General features: G+C 45.6%; 1 protein-coding gene across 1 annotated transcript in view; it reads right to left on the reverse strand.

The window, feature by feature from the left end:
* The window catches only part of LOC142288720 (amine oxidase [flavin-containing]-like), a 202,644-nt gene extending 197,907 nt beyond the window's left edge, over window positions 1-4,737 (reverse strand). Inside the window, exon 1 of the mRNA XM_075333533.1 lies at window positions 4,453-4,737. Coding sequence (XP_075189648.1) covers window positions 4,453-4,498 — 46 coding nt within the window. The 5' untranslated portion in view covers window positions 4,499-4,737. The remainder of the gene's footprint in view (window positions 1-4,452) is intronic.
* Between the last annotated feature and the right edge of the window lie 13,267 nt (window positions 4,738-18,004).

An 18,004-nucleotide genomic window follows, 5' to 3' on the forward strand; every position in this document is an offset into this window, starting at 1 on the left:
TTAGCAACTAAGGGGTACTTTGCATGCTGCGACATCGCAAGCCGATGCTGCGATGCCGAGCGCGATAGTCCCCGCCCCCGTCGCAGCTGCGATATTCTTGTGATAGCTGCCGTAGCGAACATTATCGCTACGGCAGCTTCACATGGACTCGCCTGTCCTGAGATGTCGCTCTGGCTGGCGACCCGCCTCCTTATTAAGGGGGCGGGTCGAGCGTCATCACAGTGACGTCACGCGGCAGGCGGCCAATAGGAGCGGAGGGGCGGAGATGAGCGGGATGTAAACATCCCGCCCACCTCCTTCCTTCCGCATATCCTACGGAAGCCGCGGTGATGCCGGTAGGAGATTTTCCTCGCTCCTGCGACTTCACACACAGCGATGTGTGCTGCCGCAGCAGCGAGGAACAACATCGGACCATCGCGTCAGCGTAATTATGGATTACACCGACGCTGCACCGATGATACAATTACGACGCTTTTGCGCTCGTTAATCGTATCATCGAACCTTTACACACTACGATGTCGCATGCGATGCCGGAAGTACGTCATTTTCAATTTGACCCCACCGACATCGCACCTGCGATGTCGTAGTGTGCAAAGCCCGCCTTACTCTACTCTCCAAATTGAGCACACATGTACTCTCAGCGACTTACTCTATTCTCCCAATTGAACACACATGTATTCTCAATGGCTTACTCTTCTTTCCCAATACAAAGAACACATGAACTCTCAGCGGCTTACTCTGCTCTCCCAACTGAAAACACATGAACTCTCAATGGCTTACTCTGCTTTTCCAATTGAAAACACATGTACTCTCAACAGCTTACTCTATTTTCACAAACGAACACATATGTACTCTCAATAGAACTGAATATGCTTGTGTATGGAAGAAGCAGGAGAAATAGCTAGAGTGTATGGTCACCTTTATTCCATATGATTGAAGTCTTTTGTGGGTATTCAACAAGAACTTTATGTCAGTTTTCTGAAATTTAAAAATCAACATTTTTTGCACAATCCATAGTAGTTAAAAAAAGAAACTTTTTGTGTTTTTACACTGTTTCAACCACTTTTTTAAGAAAATATTCTGGGCCTAATGGCAGGGGTGTGGTCAAAAAGGGCCCAACATATTTATTATAACTTATGCTACAAAATGATGTAAATTATAATAAAAATTCATTCCAACTTGTAATTGGCATAGATTTTGGTTTATGAAAGCCCAAAGATTAGCTACATTAATTTAGAGGCTTGTGCTTCTCAATGAATCTGGAACAAATTATTCAAGCGGGTGAAAAATGCCGGTTGTGATGAATCGTCTTTCCCTTTCATGCTGAAAAAATGGGAATTCAGTCTTTTCATTGTGTTTTTACAGCATGTACACCTTTGTCATCAAACACTAGCTTTTACACGGGTTTAAAGAAGCTAAAGCTGGCCATACATTTTAGACAGCTGTCGGCAAAGGTAAGAGGGGAATAAGCCACTGCTTATTTCCTGTGAACACCAAAAAAGATCGTACAAGTTAAAATCCAACATTCCGAATCCTTTCTTTCAAAGCCTAAACGGGGCTTTACACGCTGGATGGCGCCTCTTAATGAATTAGGGACTTCACCCTCCAGCGGACCCAATCATTAAGAGTCATATGCAAAACGCCAGTCTAAAGGGCCATTTATACGCTGCGACATCGCTAACGATATATCATTGGGGTCACGGTGCACATCCGGCGTCGTTAGCGACATTGCAGCATCTAACACCTCTGAGCGACCTAAAACGATCGCAAAAAAAGTAAAAATCGTTGGTATTGGAGAGGTCGCTCCAACACCAAAAATCGTTGAAAGTGAGTAGCGAGGTTGTTTGTCATTCCTGCGGCAGCACACATCGCTATGTGTGACACCGCAGGAACGAGGAAACTCACCTTACCTGTGTCCCGCCGGCAATGAGGAAGGAAGGAGGTGGGCGGGATATTCGTCCCGCTCATCTCCGCCCCTCCTTTGCTATTAGGCGGCCACTTAGTGACGTCGCTATGACGCCAAACAAACCGCCCCCTTAGAAAGGAGGTGGTTCGCCGGTCACAGCGACGTTGCTAGGCAGGTAAGTAGGGTGACGGGTGTAAGCGATGTTGTGCGCCACGGGCAGCGATTTGCCCGTGTCGCACAACCGACGGGGGCGGGTACGCTCACTAGCGATATCGGTACCGATATCACAGCGTGTAAAGTACCCTTACCATCTGTTGTCAGAGGCAACACTCAAACACATTAGATGGATGATGGGTTCCAGTTGGAGATGAGCAGACCCAAGGAAGTTCGGTTCGGGGGGTGCAGCCAGATTTTAGATAAAGTTCAGTTTGGGACCCGGACATGACCTGAACCCCAATGGAAGTCACTAATTAGGCAGTTCGTGTCTCCGTCCACATGCAGCCAGCCATAAACAGAGCACTTTCAGGGGAGGATGGGCGATTTGTTTTTCATTTTTTTGGGGTTGCACACTACATTCCATCACGCTGTTGTTTCCCCCAGTGTGAACTGTAAAAACACTACAAGCATCTCACAGTGGGCTGAGCACCAAGGGTACCTGAGCACAGTGATGCCTGCACAAGTGGTTTACAAACGTAAAGCACCGATCTACAAAAAGAAACTATGGGATTTTTTAAAGTCTCTGTTTGGTATGAACACTGGACACCGAACCTCAGGTTTGTTCATCTCTAGTCCAGAATAGAGATGAGTAGACCCGTGGAAGTTCAGGTTCGCTGGGTTCAGCCAGACTTTAGGTAGAGTTCAGTTCAGGACCCGGACGTGACTTGAACTTTATCCTGGGGCCCGAACCCCATTGGAAGTCACCGTTTGGGCATTTTTGCTCTCTGGCCACATACTGCCAGCCATAATCAAAACACCTCCGGGGGAGGGCAGGTGGCTTTTTTTTGTACATACTACATCCAAAAATGTTGCTTTTACTCCCAGTGTGAGCTATTCAGAGACTGCAAGCGTCTCTCACTGGGGTGAGCACCAAGTGTATCTGAACACCCATTGCTTGATCTAGTGGTTAAGATACAAACAGAACCCAAATACCAAATTAGGACACTTATTTTTTTAAAGGGAACCTGTCACCACTTTTTTTGCCTATCAGCTACGGCTACCACCACCGGGCTCTTATATACAGCATTCTAACATGCTGTATATAAGAGCCCAGGCTGGGTGTATAACATAAAAAACACTTGATAATACTTACCTAACGGTCGCACGGTGGGCCTTATGGGCGACTCCGTTGTCTGGTGCCGGCGCCTCCTCTTTCGGCCATCTTCATCTGAAGCCTGTGTGCATGACGCGGCTAAGTCATACACACTTGCAGGTCCTGTGCAGATGCACTACAATACTTTGATCTGCCCTGCTCAGGACCTGAATACCGGCGAGTGTGTATGACGTCGGACCCGTCATGCACCGTGGCTAGAGAAGAAGGAGCACAAAAATGGCCAAAAGAGGCGGCGCCTGCACCGGACAATGGAGATGCCCATAAGGCCCACCGCACAACCGTTAGGTAAGTATTATAAAGTGTTTTTTATGTTATAACCCCGGCCTGGGCTCTTATATACAGCATGTTAGAATGCTGTATATAAGAGCCCAGTGGTGGTGGCCGCAGCTTATAGCCAAAAAAAGTGGTGACAGGTTCCCTTTAAATTCAAGTTCGGTACGAACCCCGAACTTTACAGTTCAGATTCACTCATCTCTAGTCCCAATGAAATCATGGAGTTTAGATGACATTATTCCAATGTGTATGGCCACTTTTAAGAACAGCAGCGCATTTTTGAGGATGGACTCCACCCTGTCACAAAGCCATTCACACACACACACTGAATGCTACCTACAACTTGTTGCTACATACAGAACATTTTGTAACCATTTTATTCTTTATGTTAGTTCTTTTGCACCCAATCTTGTCTCTTTTGTAAGCTTACCATGTATCTATATTTTAATATTATCTCATTTACAATCACAAGGCCCAAAGCTGTCAAATTAGTACATTGTGATCTGCCTCCACAAATCTCACCTATAGAGATTACAAAATGATCTTGTTAAACTGTGGCATTACATTTCTAGACATCTGCGATAATCATTGTAGTGCCACAATCCTGAATAATGAATGCTGGCACCTTCTTTAAAATCCTATATATTGCAAATGAAGAATAATCTCACCACACTGATGTTCTTTGTCAGGTTGAGCCCTACAGCCTAGACGGATTACAAAGATAGTTTCTACAGGATCACAATGGATTAAGCAATGTGTAAAGAAAAGAAAAGCTCCGTATTTGAACTGACAACAGAGGAATATTTACAATGCATCTTCGTCATGGACCTCTATTTATAAAGAGGCAACTAAGGCAATAGTGTTAAAGTTGCTCTAACAAGTGACACAATGTATTGAATCAAAATATTATGTTGATACAACATGAAGTGTGTCTATTACGCACCTGAAATGCCCCCTCCAATGACCACCACGTCGTATTTGTTGTTCATGGTGCAAATTATTTTCTACCGGATCTGGTTCTTCTATTCCTTTGCAGCTATAGATGAGTGAAGCTGGCAAGGATCTCCCCTTGTCAGCTGTCAGAGGCTCTGTCTTCCAGGAGGTGGTTTAATTCTTATCAGTGTTTCTCCTCTCAACTCCTCCTCCCTCAGTGATGGGGAAACTGAAATGATCCTCTTAGTATAAAAACCTGGAAGCTCAGTCCTCTTGTACACAACAAAGATCATCCTGCTTTATTTGCAATCTATTCAGCTAATCAAATCTTTAGGCACAAACTCCCTCAAGTGGTGAAACCGAAATATATCACATGACAAAATGACAGCAATAAAGCAAGGTGATAAATCAGTGTGTGTATGTTACCTGACAACCACAAAATGCTATGGCAACTGGGAGTGAGGCTCAATTTTGCATCCTATGACGAGGTTAATAGATTATTGCAGAACAATTAACATAAAGGACAAAGACAAAAACATGAGTAAATCCTTTTGTTTTGACCAAAAATAGTCACCGCATGGATTTTTTAAAGATGTTTCTACCATTGCATTTCTTCTATAAACTGCTCCTTAATCAAAGGCCCACTATTGAGGACATCGGACATTTAGTTCTATGACACTCATGGGGTGCCATCAGGCAGCCTAATGCAGTGATCCAAGTTGGATCCTGGGAGTGGGATTCAGACATTTTTCAATCTGGTTGTCAAACTGACATCCAACTCAGTGAGCCTGTAAGACGCCAGATCTCTGCATTTCCAGGTCAGGGTGATGTCAGCAGCATGATGTGGTTACATGATCACACTGCTGACATCACTTATGCACAGCAGAGGATAGGGTCGGTGGTAGGGTAAGCATCAATGGATCAAATAAAAAGTAGTGTTATTGGTTAGATTGTGAATGAAAAGTGTTATTGGTTATATTGTGATGTGACAGAATGGGGATAAAATGTGAGGCAACAATATGACGGGAGAGTGAAAGGTGACAGTATGGGAGGGAGTGTGGTATGAGCAGAAAGTATGTGGTGGGAAGTGAGAGGAGAAAATATAGGAAGAGGAAACGTATGGGGGGGGGTCTGAGGAAACAGTATGAGGAGAATTGTGTGAGGGGACAGTATAGGGGAAAAAAGTGTGAGGAAACTGTATGGGGAGAGAAAAATGTATAGAAATAGTATGTAGGGGGAGTGTGAGGAGAGAGTATCAGAGTGAAATATGAAAGAACAGTATGGGGGGAATGTGTGAAGGAACAGTATGAGAGAGAAATTTGTGAGGGAACAGTATGGAGGGAGAAATGTGTAAGGAGATAGATTTGGTTGCTGATTTCAGTAGTCATCACATATGCACTCATATGCAAAATTCATGGCACATGGCAATTAGCTTCTCTTCCTGCTTCTTTCAATGAAGCAGGGGCTGTAGGTTTTGAAAGGAAGAACAGCTAGTCAGTGTGCAAATTTTCATATATAAGTAATGGATGGGAATATATGCTTATGGTAAGGTAATGTTGGTGATTGGAGGTGCTGGGTGAACTGAGAGTGATCCCAATAGTCAGTAGAAAAGAAAAAACAACTGCACTCAGTTGTTTAAAATGCTTTATTCATGTATCAAGAAAAACCTTAGCGGAGGATATAATTAGGGACATGGGTGACCATTTGGAGAGACATTTTGACCCATCCACGGATCGTTAACATTCAGTCACTGTAGAGGTAAGAAGCAACATATTAAAGTGCTGTACATATAAAACCGCATCGATACATATTTAAAGAAAAAATGAAAAGAAAAAAAAATGAAAAAAATCCAGAATAAAGACACTAGGTTATGAAAGGAACCAAAAATTCAAAGTGAATAACATACACTGTGTGCAGAATTATTAGGCAAATGAGTATTTTGATCACATGATAATTTTTATACATGTTGTCCTACTCCAAGCTGTGTAGGCTTGAGAATCAACTACCAATTAAGTAAATCAGGTGATGTGCATCTCTGTAATGAGGAGGGATGTGGTGTAATGACATCAACACCCTATATAAGGTGTGCTTAATTATTAGGTAACTTCCTTTCCTTTGGCAAAATGGGTCAGAAGAGAGATTTGACGGGCTCTGAAAAGTCCAAAATTGTGAGATGTCTTGCAGAGGGATGCAGCAGTCTTGCAATTGCCAAACTTTTAAAGCGTGATCATCGAACAATCAAGCGCTTCATGGCAAATAGCCAACAGGGTCGCAAGAAGCGTAATGGGAAAAAAGGCGCAAAATAACTGCCCATGAATTGAGGAAAATCAAGCGTGAACTGCCAAGATGCCATTTGCCACCAGTTTTGCCATATTTCAGAGTTGTAACGTTACTGGAGTATCAAAAAGCCAAGTGTGCCATACTCAGGGACATAGCCAAGGTAAGGAAGGCTGAAAAACGACCACCTTTGACAAGAAACATAAGATAAAACGTCAAGACTGGGCCAAGAAATATCTTAAGACTGATTTTTCAAAGGTTTTATGGACTGATGAAATGAGAGTGACTCTTGATGGTCCAGAGGCTGGATCAGTAAAGGGTAGAGAGCTCCACTCCGATTCAGATGCCAGCAAGGTGAAGGTGGGGTACTGGTATGAGCTGGTATCATCAAAAATGAACTTGTGGGACCTTTTCGGGTTGAGGATGGAGTGAATCTCAACTCCCAGAACTACTGCCAGTTTCTGGAAGATAACGTCTTCAAGCAGTTGCACAGGAAGAAGTCAGTATCGTTCAAGAAAAACATGATTTTCATCCAGGACAATGCTCCATCACATGCATCCAACTACACCACAGCGTGGCTGGCCAGTAAAGTTCTAAAAGATGAAAAAATAATGACATGGCCCCCTCGTTCACCTGATCTGAACCCCATAGAGAACCTATGGTCCCTCATAAAATGTAAACTCTATATTAGTCACTCATTTTTTTGGGTTTTGTTTTTGCATGTCAGAAATGTTTATTTCTAAATTTTGTGCAATTATATTGGTTTACCTGGTGAAAATAAACAAGTGAGATGGGAATATATTTGTTTTTTATTTAAGTTGCCTAATAATTCTGCACAGTAATAGTTACCTGCAAAAACAGATATCCTCATAAGATAGCCAAATCTAAAAAAACCCACTCCAACTGCCAAAAATATTAAGCTTTAATAGTTATGAGTCTTTTAGGTTGATTGATAACATACGGTAGTTGTTAATCAATAATAAAAAAAGTCTTCTAAAATACAACTTGCCTAATAATTCTGCACACAGTGTACACAACAATGTAATACAGTAATTATGGCATATAGCATTCATGGTAAAGGGTATAAGCCAGTATTACAATAATATTAATATGTCCACAATGGACGTATTTCATGTAATTTCAATAAAAAGAAGCACCCATATGTCAATGCTTCAATGAAAGGGAGCAGTCACATAGATCCAGTGTAGTATCCAAATGTCCATATATAATGAAAAAGGCAATCATGCAAAGATAATCAAGAGGGACCCAGGAAGTAGCAGGTAAAATGAGGTCAAACATAGATAATAAATAAATTACAGAGAAATGTACCAAATAAACATGATAAGAGCAGCAGCTCAATTAATTACCTTGGGCCCAGCGTGGAGAAGGGGTGAGTTAGGGTATGTGCGCACGTTTGGGTTCTGCACCACAGCGTTTAAGTCACTGCATGTGCGTTTCAAAATGCAGCTCTGCGTTCTGAAAGTTTGTTGACCTGCAGAATTCATGCGTTCTGGATGCTTGCTCTGCCATAGACAGAGTGGATAAAGCATCCAGAACGCACAAAAGAAGTGACATGTTGCTTTTTAGAACGCAACATTTTCGCAGCATGCAAAGCGCTGCGTTCTAAAACGCAAAGTGTGGATGGAATTTGTACAATCTTCATAAATTGTGCTGGGGATGCAGGACGCATAATTTTACGCTGCGGTGCAGCACATGGAAATACAAGAAGTAATGGAATGATGGAGGGAGAACATACTTTTTAACATTGAGGGTGATTAATGAGTGTAACAGGCTGCCACAAGAGGTGGCGAGTTCTCTTTCAACAACATCATTTAATAATTAAATGAAAAAAATTCCCTCAATTTTTGATAACCAGCAAAGGTAAATCAGACAACTGTGACCTGATATTATCAGGCTGGGAAGGTCCATGCCTAAAAATACCAGTCCAGAGCCACCTGAGAAGTGGAGCACCACATTAGAAGATCCAGTCCTTGTGCTTTGGCAAATTGGGTTCTGTTTTTTGAGGTTGATGTCAGCTACAGTTAGGTCCAGAAATATTTGGACAGTGACACAAGTTTTGTTATTTTAGCTGTTTACAAAAACATGTTCAGAAATACAATTATATATATAATATGGGCTGAAAGTGCACACTCCCAGCTGCAATATGAGAGTTTCCACATCCAAATCGGAGAAAGGGTTTAGGAATCATAGCTCTGTAATGCATAGCCTCCTCTTTTTCAAGGGACCAAAAGTAATTGGACAAGGGACTCTAAGGGCTGCAATTAACTCTGAAGGTGTCTCCCTCGTTAACCTGTAATCAATGAAGTAGTTAAAAGGTCTGGGGTTGATTACAGGTGGGTGGTTTTGCATTTGGAAGCTGTTGCTGTGACCAGACAACATGCGGTCTAAGGAACTCTCAATTGAGGTGAAGCAGAACATCCTGAGGCTGAAAAAAAAGAAAAAATCCATCAGAGAGATAGCAGACATGCTTGGAGTAGCAAAATCAACAGTCGGGTACATTCTGAGAAAAAAGGAATTGACTGGTGAGCTTGGGAACTCAAAAAGGCCTGGGCGTCCACGGATGACAACAGTGGTGGATGATCGCCGCATACTTTCTTTGTTGAAGAAGAACCCGTTCACAACATCAACTGAAGTCCAGAGCACTCTCAGTGAAGTAGGTGTATCTGTCTCTAAGTCAACAGTAAAGAGAAGACTCCATGAAAGTAAATACAAAGGGTTCACATCTAGATGCAAACCATTCATCAATTCCAAAAATAGACAGGCCAGAGTTAAATTTGCTGAAAAACACCTCATGAAGCCAGCTCAGTTCTGGAAAAGTATTCCATGGACAGATGAGACCAAGATCAACCTGTACCAGAATGATGGGAAGAAAAAAGTTTGGAGAAGAAAGGGAACGGCACATGATCCAAGGCACACCACATCCTCTGTAAAACATGGTGGAGGCAACGTGATGACATGGGCATGCATGGCTTTCAATGGCACTGGGTCACTTGTGTTTATTGATGACATAACAGCAGACAAGAGTAGCCGAATGAATTCTGAAGTGTACCGGGATATACTTTCAGCCCAGATTCAGCCAAATGCCGCAAAGTTGATCGGACGGCGCTTCATAGTACAGATGGACAATGACCCCAAGCATACAGCCAAAGCTACCCAGGAGTTCATGAGTGCAAAAAAGTGGAACATTCTGCAATGGCCAAGTCAATCACCAGATCTTAACCCAATTGAGCATGCATTTCACTTGCTCAAATCCAGACTTAAGACGGAAAGACCCACAAACAAGCAAGACTTGAAGGCTGCGTCTGTAAAGGCCTGGCAAAGCATTAAGAAGGAGGAAACCCAGCGTTTAGTGATGTCCATGGGTTCCAGACTTAAGGCAGTGATTGCCTCCAAAGAATTCGCAACAAAATATTGAAAATAAAAATTTTTTTTTGGGTTTGGTTTATTTGTCCAATTACTTTTGACCTCCTAAAATGTGGAGTGTTTGTAAAGAAATGTGTACAATTCCTACAATTTCTATCAGATATTTTTGTTCAAACCTTCAAATTAAACGTTACAATCTGCACTTGAATTTTGTTGTAGAGGTTTCATTTCAAATCCAATGTGGTGGCATGCAGAGCACAACTCGCGAAAATTGTGTCACTGTCCAAATATTTCTGGACCTAACTGTATGTAGTGTCCAAAAACACAGCTGGCATAAAGAGTTAGGGCAGCTTTGCACACTACGACATCGCAGGTGTGATGTCGGTGGGGTCAAATTGAGAGTGACGCACATCCGGCGTCACTTGCGATGTCGTAGTGTGTAAATCCTAGATGATACGATGAACGAGCGCAAAAGCGTCATTATCGTATCATCGGTGCAGGCTCCGACATTTCCATAATGCCGGTGCCGCGACAGGTACGATGTAGTTCCTCGTTCCTGCGGCAGCACACATCGCTGTGTGTGAAGCCACAGGAGCGAGGAACATCTCCTTACCTGCCGCCAGCGGCTATACGGAAGGAAAGAGGTGGGCGGGATGTTTACATCCTGCTCATCTCCACCCCTCCGTCGCCATTGGCCGCCTGCCGTGTGACGTCGCTGTGACGCCGCACGACCCGCCCCCTTAGGAAGGAGGCGGGTCGCCGACGAGAGCGACGGTCGCAGGGCAGGTGAGTGCATGTGAAGCTGGCGTAGTGATAATTATCGCTACGGCAGCTATCACAAGATATCGTACCTGCGACAGGGGCGGGGACTATCGCGTGCGACATCGCAGCATCGGCTTGCGATGTCGCAACATGCAAAGCCCGCCTTAGTGCTAGTAATGGAGCGGTGCCTATAAGACACCCCAATTACTAACCCAGTAATTAAAAAAAAAATCTACAAAATTACTTTACTGAAATAAACACTCCCTAAAACTTTCCTTCATTCACAACTTTAATAACAATAACTAAATCCCAACCAGGTCCGCCATAGTTCAGGGAATCCACAGTAGTCCAGCAAATTCGTTGTAGTTCTCAAATGGAAATCTGAAAAAAAAAACAAAAAACAGAAACATAAAAGAAATGAAAAATGAAACAAGACACCTACCTTTATTTACCACTATATAAAAAAACAAAACCAAGAAAACCTGCGCAGGTAGAACATAGTCCAACAATTACTACTAACAAAGTCTATGGAACATCCTTCTAACAACTCGATGGACTTTACTAGCAGGCACTTCTGTGTCACACTATTGGGGGCACGGTCAGCAGGGATATCAGCGAGTGTCAATGAGGGTCATAGCAAACTAACAGTAAGTTATCAAATACCATCAAGGGCAAGAAAACTGTACAATCTCTAGATGATTAGAGATGGAGGACTAAGGGGTGCATTATAGTTTTCCTTGCACCCATTGACTTGTATTGCCGAGGTACAGAGCCACTCACAGCTTGCTGCAATTTGTTCCACACACAGAGGTTTTCAGAGATAAAACTAGCAGATGTGTTTTGCACTATTAGTTAACATTGATGTGAGTGCAATGCATTTTTTTTTCTCGCATTGCACTCGCATATTTTATATGCAGATGTGACAGAACCCTTAGGAGGGCTTTGCACACTACGACATCGCAGGTGCAATGTCGGTGGGGTCAAATTGAAAATGACGTACTTCCGGCATCGCATGCGACATCGTAGTGTGTAAAGGCTCGATGATACGATTAACGAGCGCAAAAGCGTCGTAATCGTATCATCGGTGCAGCGTCGGCGTAAATGATTACGCTGACGTGACGGTCCGATGTTGTTCCTCGTTCCTGCGGCAGCACACATCGCTGTGTGTGAAGCCGCAGGAGCGAGGAACATCTCCTACCGGCGTCACTGCGGCTTCCGTAGGATATGCGGAAGGAAAGAGGTAGGCGGGATGTTTACATCCCGCTCATCTCCGCCCCTCCGCTCCTATTGGCCGCCTGCCGTGTGACGTCGCAGTGACGCCATACGACCCGCCCCCTTAATAAGGAGGCGGGTCGCCGGCCAGAGCGACGGTCGCAGGACAGGTGAGTCCATGTGAAGCTGCCGTAGTGATAATGTTTGCTACGGCAGTTATCACAAGGATATCGCAGTTGTGACGGGGGCGGGGACTATCGCGCTCGGCATCGCAGCATCGGCTTGCGATGTCGTAGTGTGTAAAGTGCCCCTTAGAGTTCAATCTGTGAAGCCTGAAGAGAAGAAGTACCAAATCAGAGTGCTTCCATAGGTGAACAGGTAAAGAATATCAGTACACCCCCATTACAACATATTATACCAGCCTTACAATGAAGTTATTCTGTTCAGACATACATCATGCACAATCCATCCATACACATCCAGTATCACCCCATATGTTTTCTCAAGAACAGTATCTATATATATATATATATAATTGCCTTATTCTGTCTGTCTGTCTGTCTTGCTCCAAAATTGTGTCACCGTGACAGTGTCACCGTGACAGTGTCGTTAGCGTGACAACTGTCGGATTGGCTGCTGGGCTCGGCCTGGCCCAGCCCCCCCACGGATTGGCCGCTCGCCTCAGCCTCGCCCCACCCCCTGCATGGATTAGCCGCTCGCCCCGAACCTCCGCACGCATCGCCCGCTCCAGCGTACACCGGCTCCCGGTACACATGTGCAGGTAGCCGGCATACGCTGACGTCTCGCCCGCTCGCCCCCGCCACACGTTGGCACGCTCAGCCCCGCCCTCGGCGGACATAACCTTGCGATGCTGGGATCATGACGGAGCCGGTGTACGCTGGTAACCATGATACACATCGCGTAACTATAGGAAGCGCTTCCCTTAGTTACCCGATGTGTATCATGGTTACCAGCGAACACCGGCTCCCGGTACACATGTGCAGGGAGCCGGCATACGCTGCGGTCAATAATGAAGTGTCATGCAGCAGTGAAAGAGTTAAAGACACTGCAAGACACTTCATTATAGGCAGCGGGCACCCCAGAAGAGAGAAGACAGAAGAAAGAAGACCCCGCAGTCATACTCGCCAGATGCTGACCGGGAGCAGGTGAGCGCATCAAGGTCCTGCAGTGGCGGAACACACACACGCACACACATAAGAACAGACACACACATCAGATCACACTCACTCACACACATCACACACACATCAGATCGCATCCACACACTCCCAACATCCAGTGATATCGCTTACTTCTCGGTGGCGATACTGTGCGTGCAGTGACCTTCCAGGACCTGCCGGAGGATCACATGGCCAGAAGCATGTGGTATCTCCGGATGTTGTGAGTGTGTGAGCGCGTATGTGCGATATCGTCAGTGTGTGTATGCGATCGGATATGTGCGTGTATGCGATCGGATGTGTGCGTGTGTTCTGATGTGTGAGTGTAAGCGATCGGATCTGAGAGTGTCGGCAGAAGGCAGAGGAGCACGGCGTTCAGCACAGCTGCTGGGACCGCCCACCGGAGGGCACAGGGAGAAGTGGGGTGTGAGTGTATGCGATCAGATGTGTGCGTGTATACTGTCTGATGTGTGACTGTGGAGCACGATGGGGAGTGCGCAGCATGGGGGATGAAGCACGATTGCGGGTGCGAAGCATGGGGGGTGCGCAGCATGGGGGATGGAGCACGATGGGGGGTGCGCAGCATGGGGGATGGAGCACGATGGGGGGTGCGCAGCATGGGGGGTGCGCAGCATGGGGGATGGAGCACGATGGGGGGTGCGCAGCATTGGGGCTGGAGCAAGATGGGGAGTGCGCAGCATGGGGGATGGAGCACGATGGGGAGAGCGCAGCATGGGGGATGGAGCACGATGGGGAGTGTGCAGCATGGGGGATGGAGCACGATGGGAGTGCGCAGCATGGGGGATGGAGCACGATGGGAGTGCGCAGCATGGGGGATGGAGCACGATGGGGCGTGCGCAGCATGGGGGATGGAGCACGATGGGAGTGCGCAGCATGGGGGATGGAGCACGATGGGGGGTGCGCAGCATGGGGGATGGAGTACGATGGGGGGTGCGCAGCATGGGGGATGGAGCACGATTGGGAGTGCGCAGCATGGGGGATGGAGCACGATGGGGAGTGCGCAGCATGGGGGATGGAGCACGATGGGAGTGCGCAGCATGGGGGATGGAGCACGATGGGAGTGCGCAGCATGGGGGATGGAGCACGATGGGGGGTGCGCAGCATGGGGGATGGAGCACGATGGGGGTGCGCAGCATGGGGGATGGAGCACGATGGGAGTGCACAGCATGGGGGATGGAGCACGATGGGAGTGCGCAGCATGGGGGATGGAGCACGATGGGGGGTGCGCAGCATGGGGGATGGAGCACGATGGGAGTGCGCAGCATGGGGGATGGAGCACGATGGGGGGTGCGCAGCATGGGGGATGGAGTACGATGGGGGGTGCGCAGCATGGGGGATGGAGCACGATTGGGAGTGCGCAGCATGGGTGATGGAGCACGATGGGGAGTGCGCAGCATGGGGTATGGACCACGATGGCGGTGCGCAGCATGGGGGATGGAGCACGATGGGGGGTGCGCAGCATTGGGGATGGAGCACGATGGGGGGTGCGCAGCATGGGGGATGGAGCACAATGGGGGGTTCGCAGCATGGGGGATGGAGCACGATGGGGGTGCACACCTCCCCCCAAAACACACACACAGCGCCACACGTGCACCGCACAACACACCACACACACACACTGGGAACCACAAACACCACCCTACACAGATACCCACACACAGACAACGCCGCACACACAACACCCAGCACACAAACACCGCGGCGTACACAAATATACGCACATACCGCGCAACACACACACTGCACAAAAAATACCTCCCCCAAAACACACACACGCACTCCACACCCACACAAACCGCGCGACACACACAGCACCACACACACAGAACGCTGCAGACACACAGCGCTCCACAAACAACGCAACACACACAACGCAACACACATACAACACCGCTCTCACACACCCCCACACCCAGACAACACCCAGAACATTTACAGTGCCCTACACAAACACTGGCAACTACACACAACAACATCGATATATATATATAACAAAAATCATACATTAACTAAACAATAAATTCTAGAATACCTGATGCGTTAGAATCAGGCCACCTTCTAGTTATGTATAAATGCTTAATTAAATTATCTCTAGCACTAGACTAGGACCACAGTGTCCTCCTTCTCCGAAGAATGGCTCCAGCACCTAAAGCATTTTTAAAGGGATTCTGGCTGCAGGTTTTTGTATATAATCTGAAGACAGCATGCTTTAAGAGTTACAACTGTGAATTCAGCCCTGTGTCTCTTATCACATAGTGTGTTTACCTGTAATGTTAGCCTAAGCTTCCTAGCTTTAGCTTTAGTCGAACACAGCAGTCTGTGTGTTCAGGTCTGACTCTGCCTCCCTCTGTGATTAGTAGATTCTGTCTGTAAAAATGTACACTTAAATCCCGGTGTGGAGGGGGGGGGGGGGGCAGTTGTATGTGCTCTGCTTTATGGATAAATCTAAAATCTTTGATTGTCTCAAAACGGCTGCAGCCTGTAACCTAAGTGATACATTGTTGCATTCAGAATCTCCTTGCCTACATCATGCTGCTCTCAGATGAGGTAGCAAAATTCTGCTGACAAATTCCCTTTAACCTGTTAAGGGGAATGAGTGAAGCAAGGTGTTGCTTTTTTATATTAGGTGTTTTGGACTATAAATAAATAGATGCTATTCACTTTATGACATTATCTATATGATGTATTTTAGGCCTCAGTTTGTAGTGCGTGCATCTTTGTTGGATATAACATTGGTTTTATTTTAGCAGAAAACAAAATGTCGCTAAATATTGATTTGGTTAAAAAAAAATCAATACAAGCATTTATTGGCTAGCCTGAATGGGGCTTAGTAGTATACATTTGTTCATCATATCAGGCTTTTGTATCTCAGGAGCAAGAAACAGATGTTTTCTTGGCCTTTTAGCTAAGATGTAAAGCAGTGTCTGCTCTTATCAGGGAAAGAGATGTGAGGGCACATTCACCGTGTAACTCTTCACTTGCCTTACGGCTGCTGGAGACGTGCACCTGCCTGAGCCATCCATATGCTTGTCAATGTATACTATTACTGTGGAAGGAAGACTGGGATTGTAACCTTGTTTATCAAGTATAACAATATAATTGCATTACTGATGTTGCAAGGAGTTTTTTTTCTATTGTCAGTGAACTATAATCGTCTGTATCTTGTCACTTTATTATTTTACTGTCCTGTGCTTACTCTACTGTGTGTCAGATTAGACTTCAATCAGATCCCCTGCTTTCTTTTACGCTGTCAAAAAAACTAAACATCATTTCTGCCACTAAGGATTATAATATATTCTCTAAAATTATGATGCCAAATTATATTCTGTAAATTATGTGTTATTTGCAGAATATAACAGAAAATATACAATCTAACTCCCTCCTGCTTCATTTTTGCGCTTTGTGCTTTTTTCCTCTACTTAATCCAATAGTCATAACTTTTTTCTTTCCCCAGTAACATAGTTGTATGATGGCTGTTTTTATAAGACAAGTTGTAGTTTTGACTGACACCAATCAATTTACCGGCAATGTATTGGAGAATAGGAAAAAAATTCAAGGAAAGCAAAGTATTGAAAAGAGATTGTCACATTGCCACCAGAGCCCGCTCCTGCAAATTCTGCTTCGATCACCAGGCGCCGCCATATTCCCGCCGTGGACAGTGCTAGTGATAGGGGAGGAATCAGTACCAGTGTCTCTGGTGGGTGCAGGCTCCATCCATCCCCTAAGCTAGGTTTCGCTGGGATCTGCAGTACCACTGGCTGACTGTGGTGGCGTTTGCCTTCCAGCTGATGTTACCACCTTTCAGCCACAGCAACTGGGAAGGCACCACACCCTTCATATTCCTCCTCCTGTCTGTTGGTCACTGCCAGATATAATATTGCAATATACTGCTGTGCCTCTGGTTCACACCCTGCTCTTGAACGTTGATCCCTGTTTTTGACTTCTGCCTGTTCACTGATGAATCTTCTGCCTGCTATGTTTTGTACTTCACTGCCATCTCCGGTTTGACCTTAGCCTGATTTCCTAACTACGCTCTTGCCTGCCAATTTTGTCCCTCTTTGTACTTCCTGGTTTTGACCTTGCCTGACAACTACTCTTTCCTGGAATTGCAGCCTGCCATAGGAAGCACTCTCATGAACCTTGTTGTAATAACAGATGCCTATACAGGGGTTAAAGGGTTTTGGGGCTCTCGGGATCCTGCTGAGTGGGTGGCTAGCCTCTAGCCTGTTTGTGGCAGTCATCCTGATTTTGTGGTCCCGGGCAGATGTCACAGAGATTAATTCTGCATTTTCTTCAAAAGCTTGCTTTGGTGCTTAAACCACAGGAGAATGCTGTAGCCACTGACAGCGACAACATCAGCAGGAGTCAGCATCCTGCTCTTTCAACATCCTACACCACCATAACAGTTAATATCCACTTTATTAATCACACCTGTTTCTATTCTATCCTAAAGTTCCTTAACACCCAACCAACAGCACTCTGGGGGCTAAGGAACATAGTACACCAGAAAATCTTATTCTATTTCATATCTTGTATACATAAACAGCTAGCCTTTGATAGTCCCCGGGGGGATGTACTGATGTACAATGTGATTCTAATGCCTATCTGTATTGCAGACTCTGCGAGCCGAGGTGGTAGGGGCACTGCCTGTGATAGTAGCACCCTAATCAAGGTCAATCCTCGGGTTAGGAAACAGGTAGGGAAGCAAGTAGCACTGGCTATTTTACA

This window comes from Anomaloglossus baeobatrachus, chromosome 2, assembly GCF_048569485.1.
Source record: "Anomaloglossus baeobatrachus isolate aAnoBae1 chromosome 2, aAnoBae1.hap1, whole genome shotgun sequence".
Lineage (NCBI taxonomy): Eukaryota > Metazoa > Chordata > Amphibia > Anura > Aromobatidae > Anomaloglossus > Anomaloglossus baeobatrachus.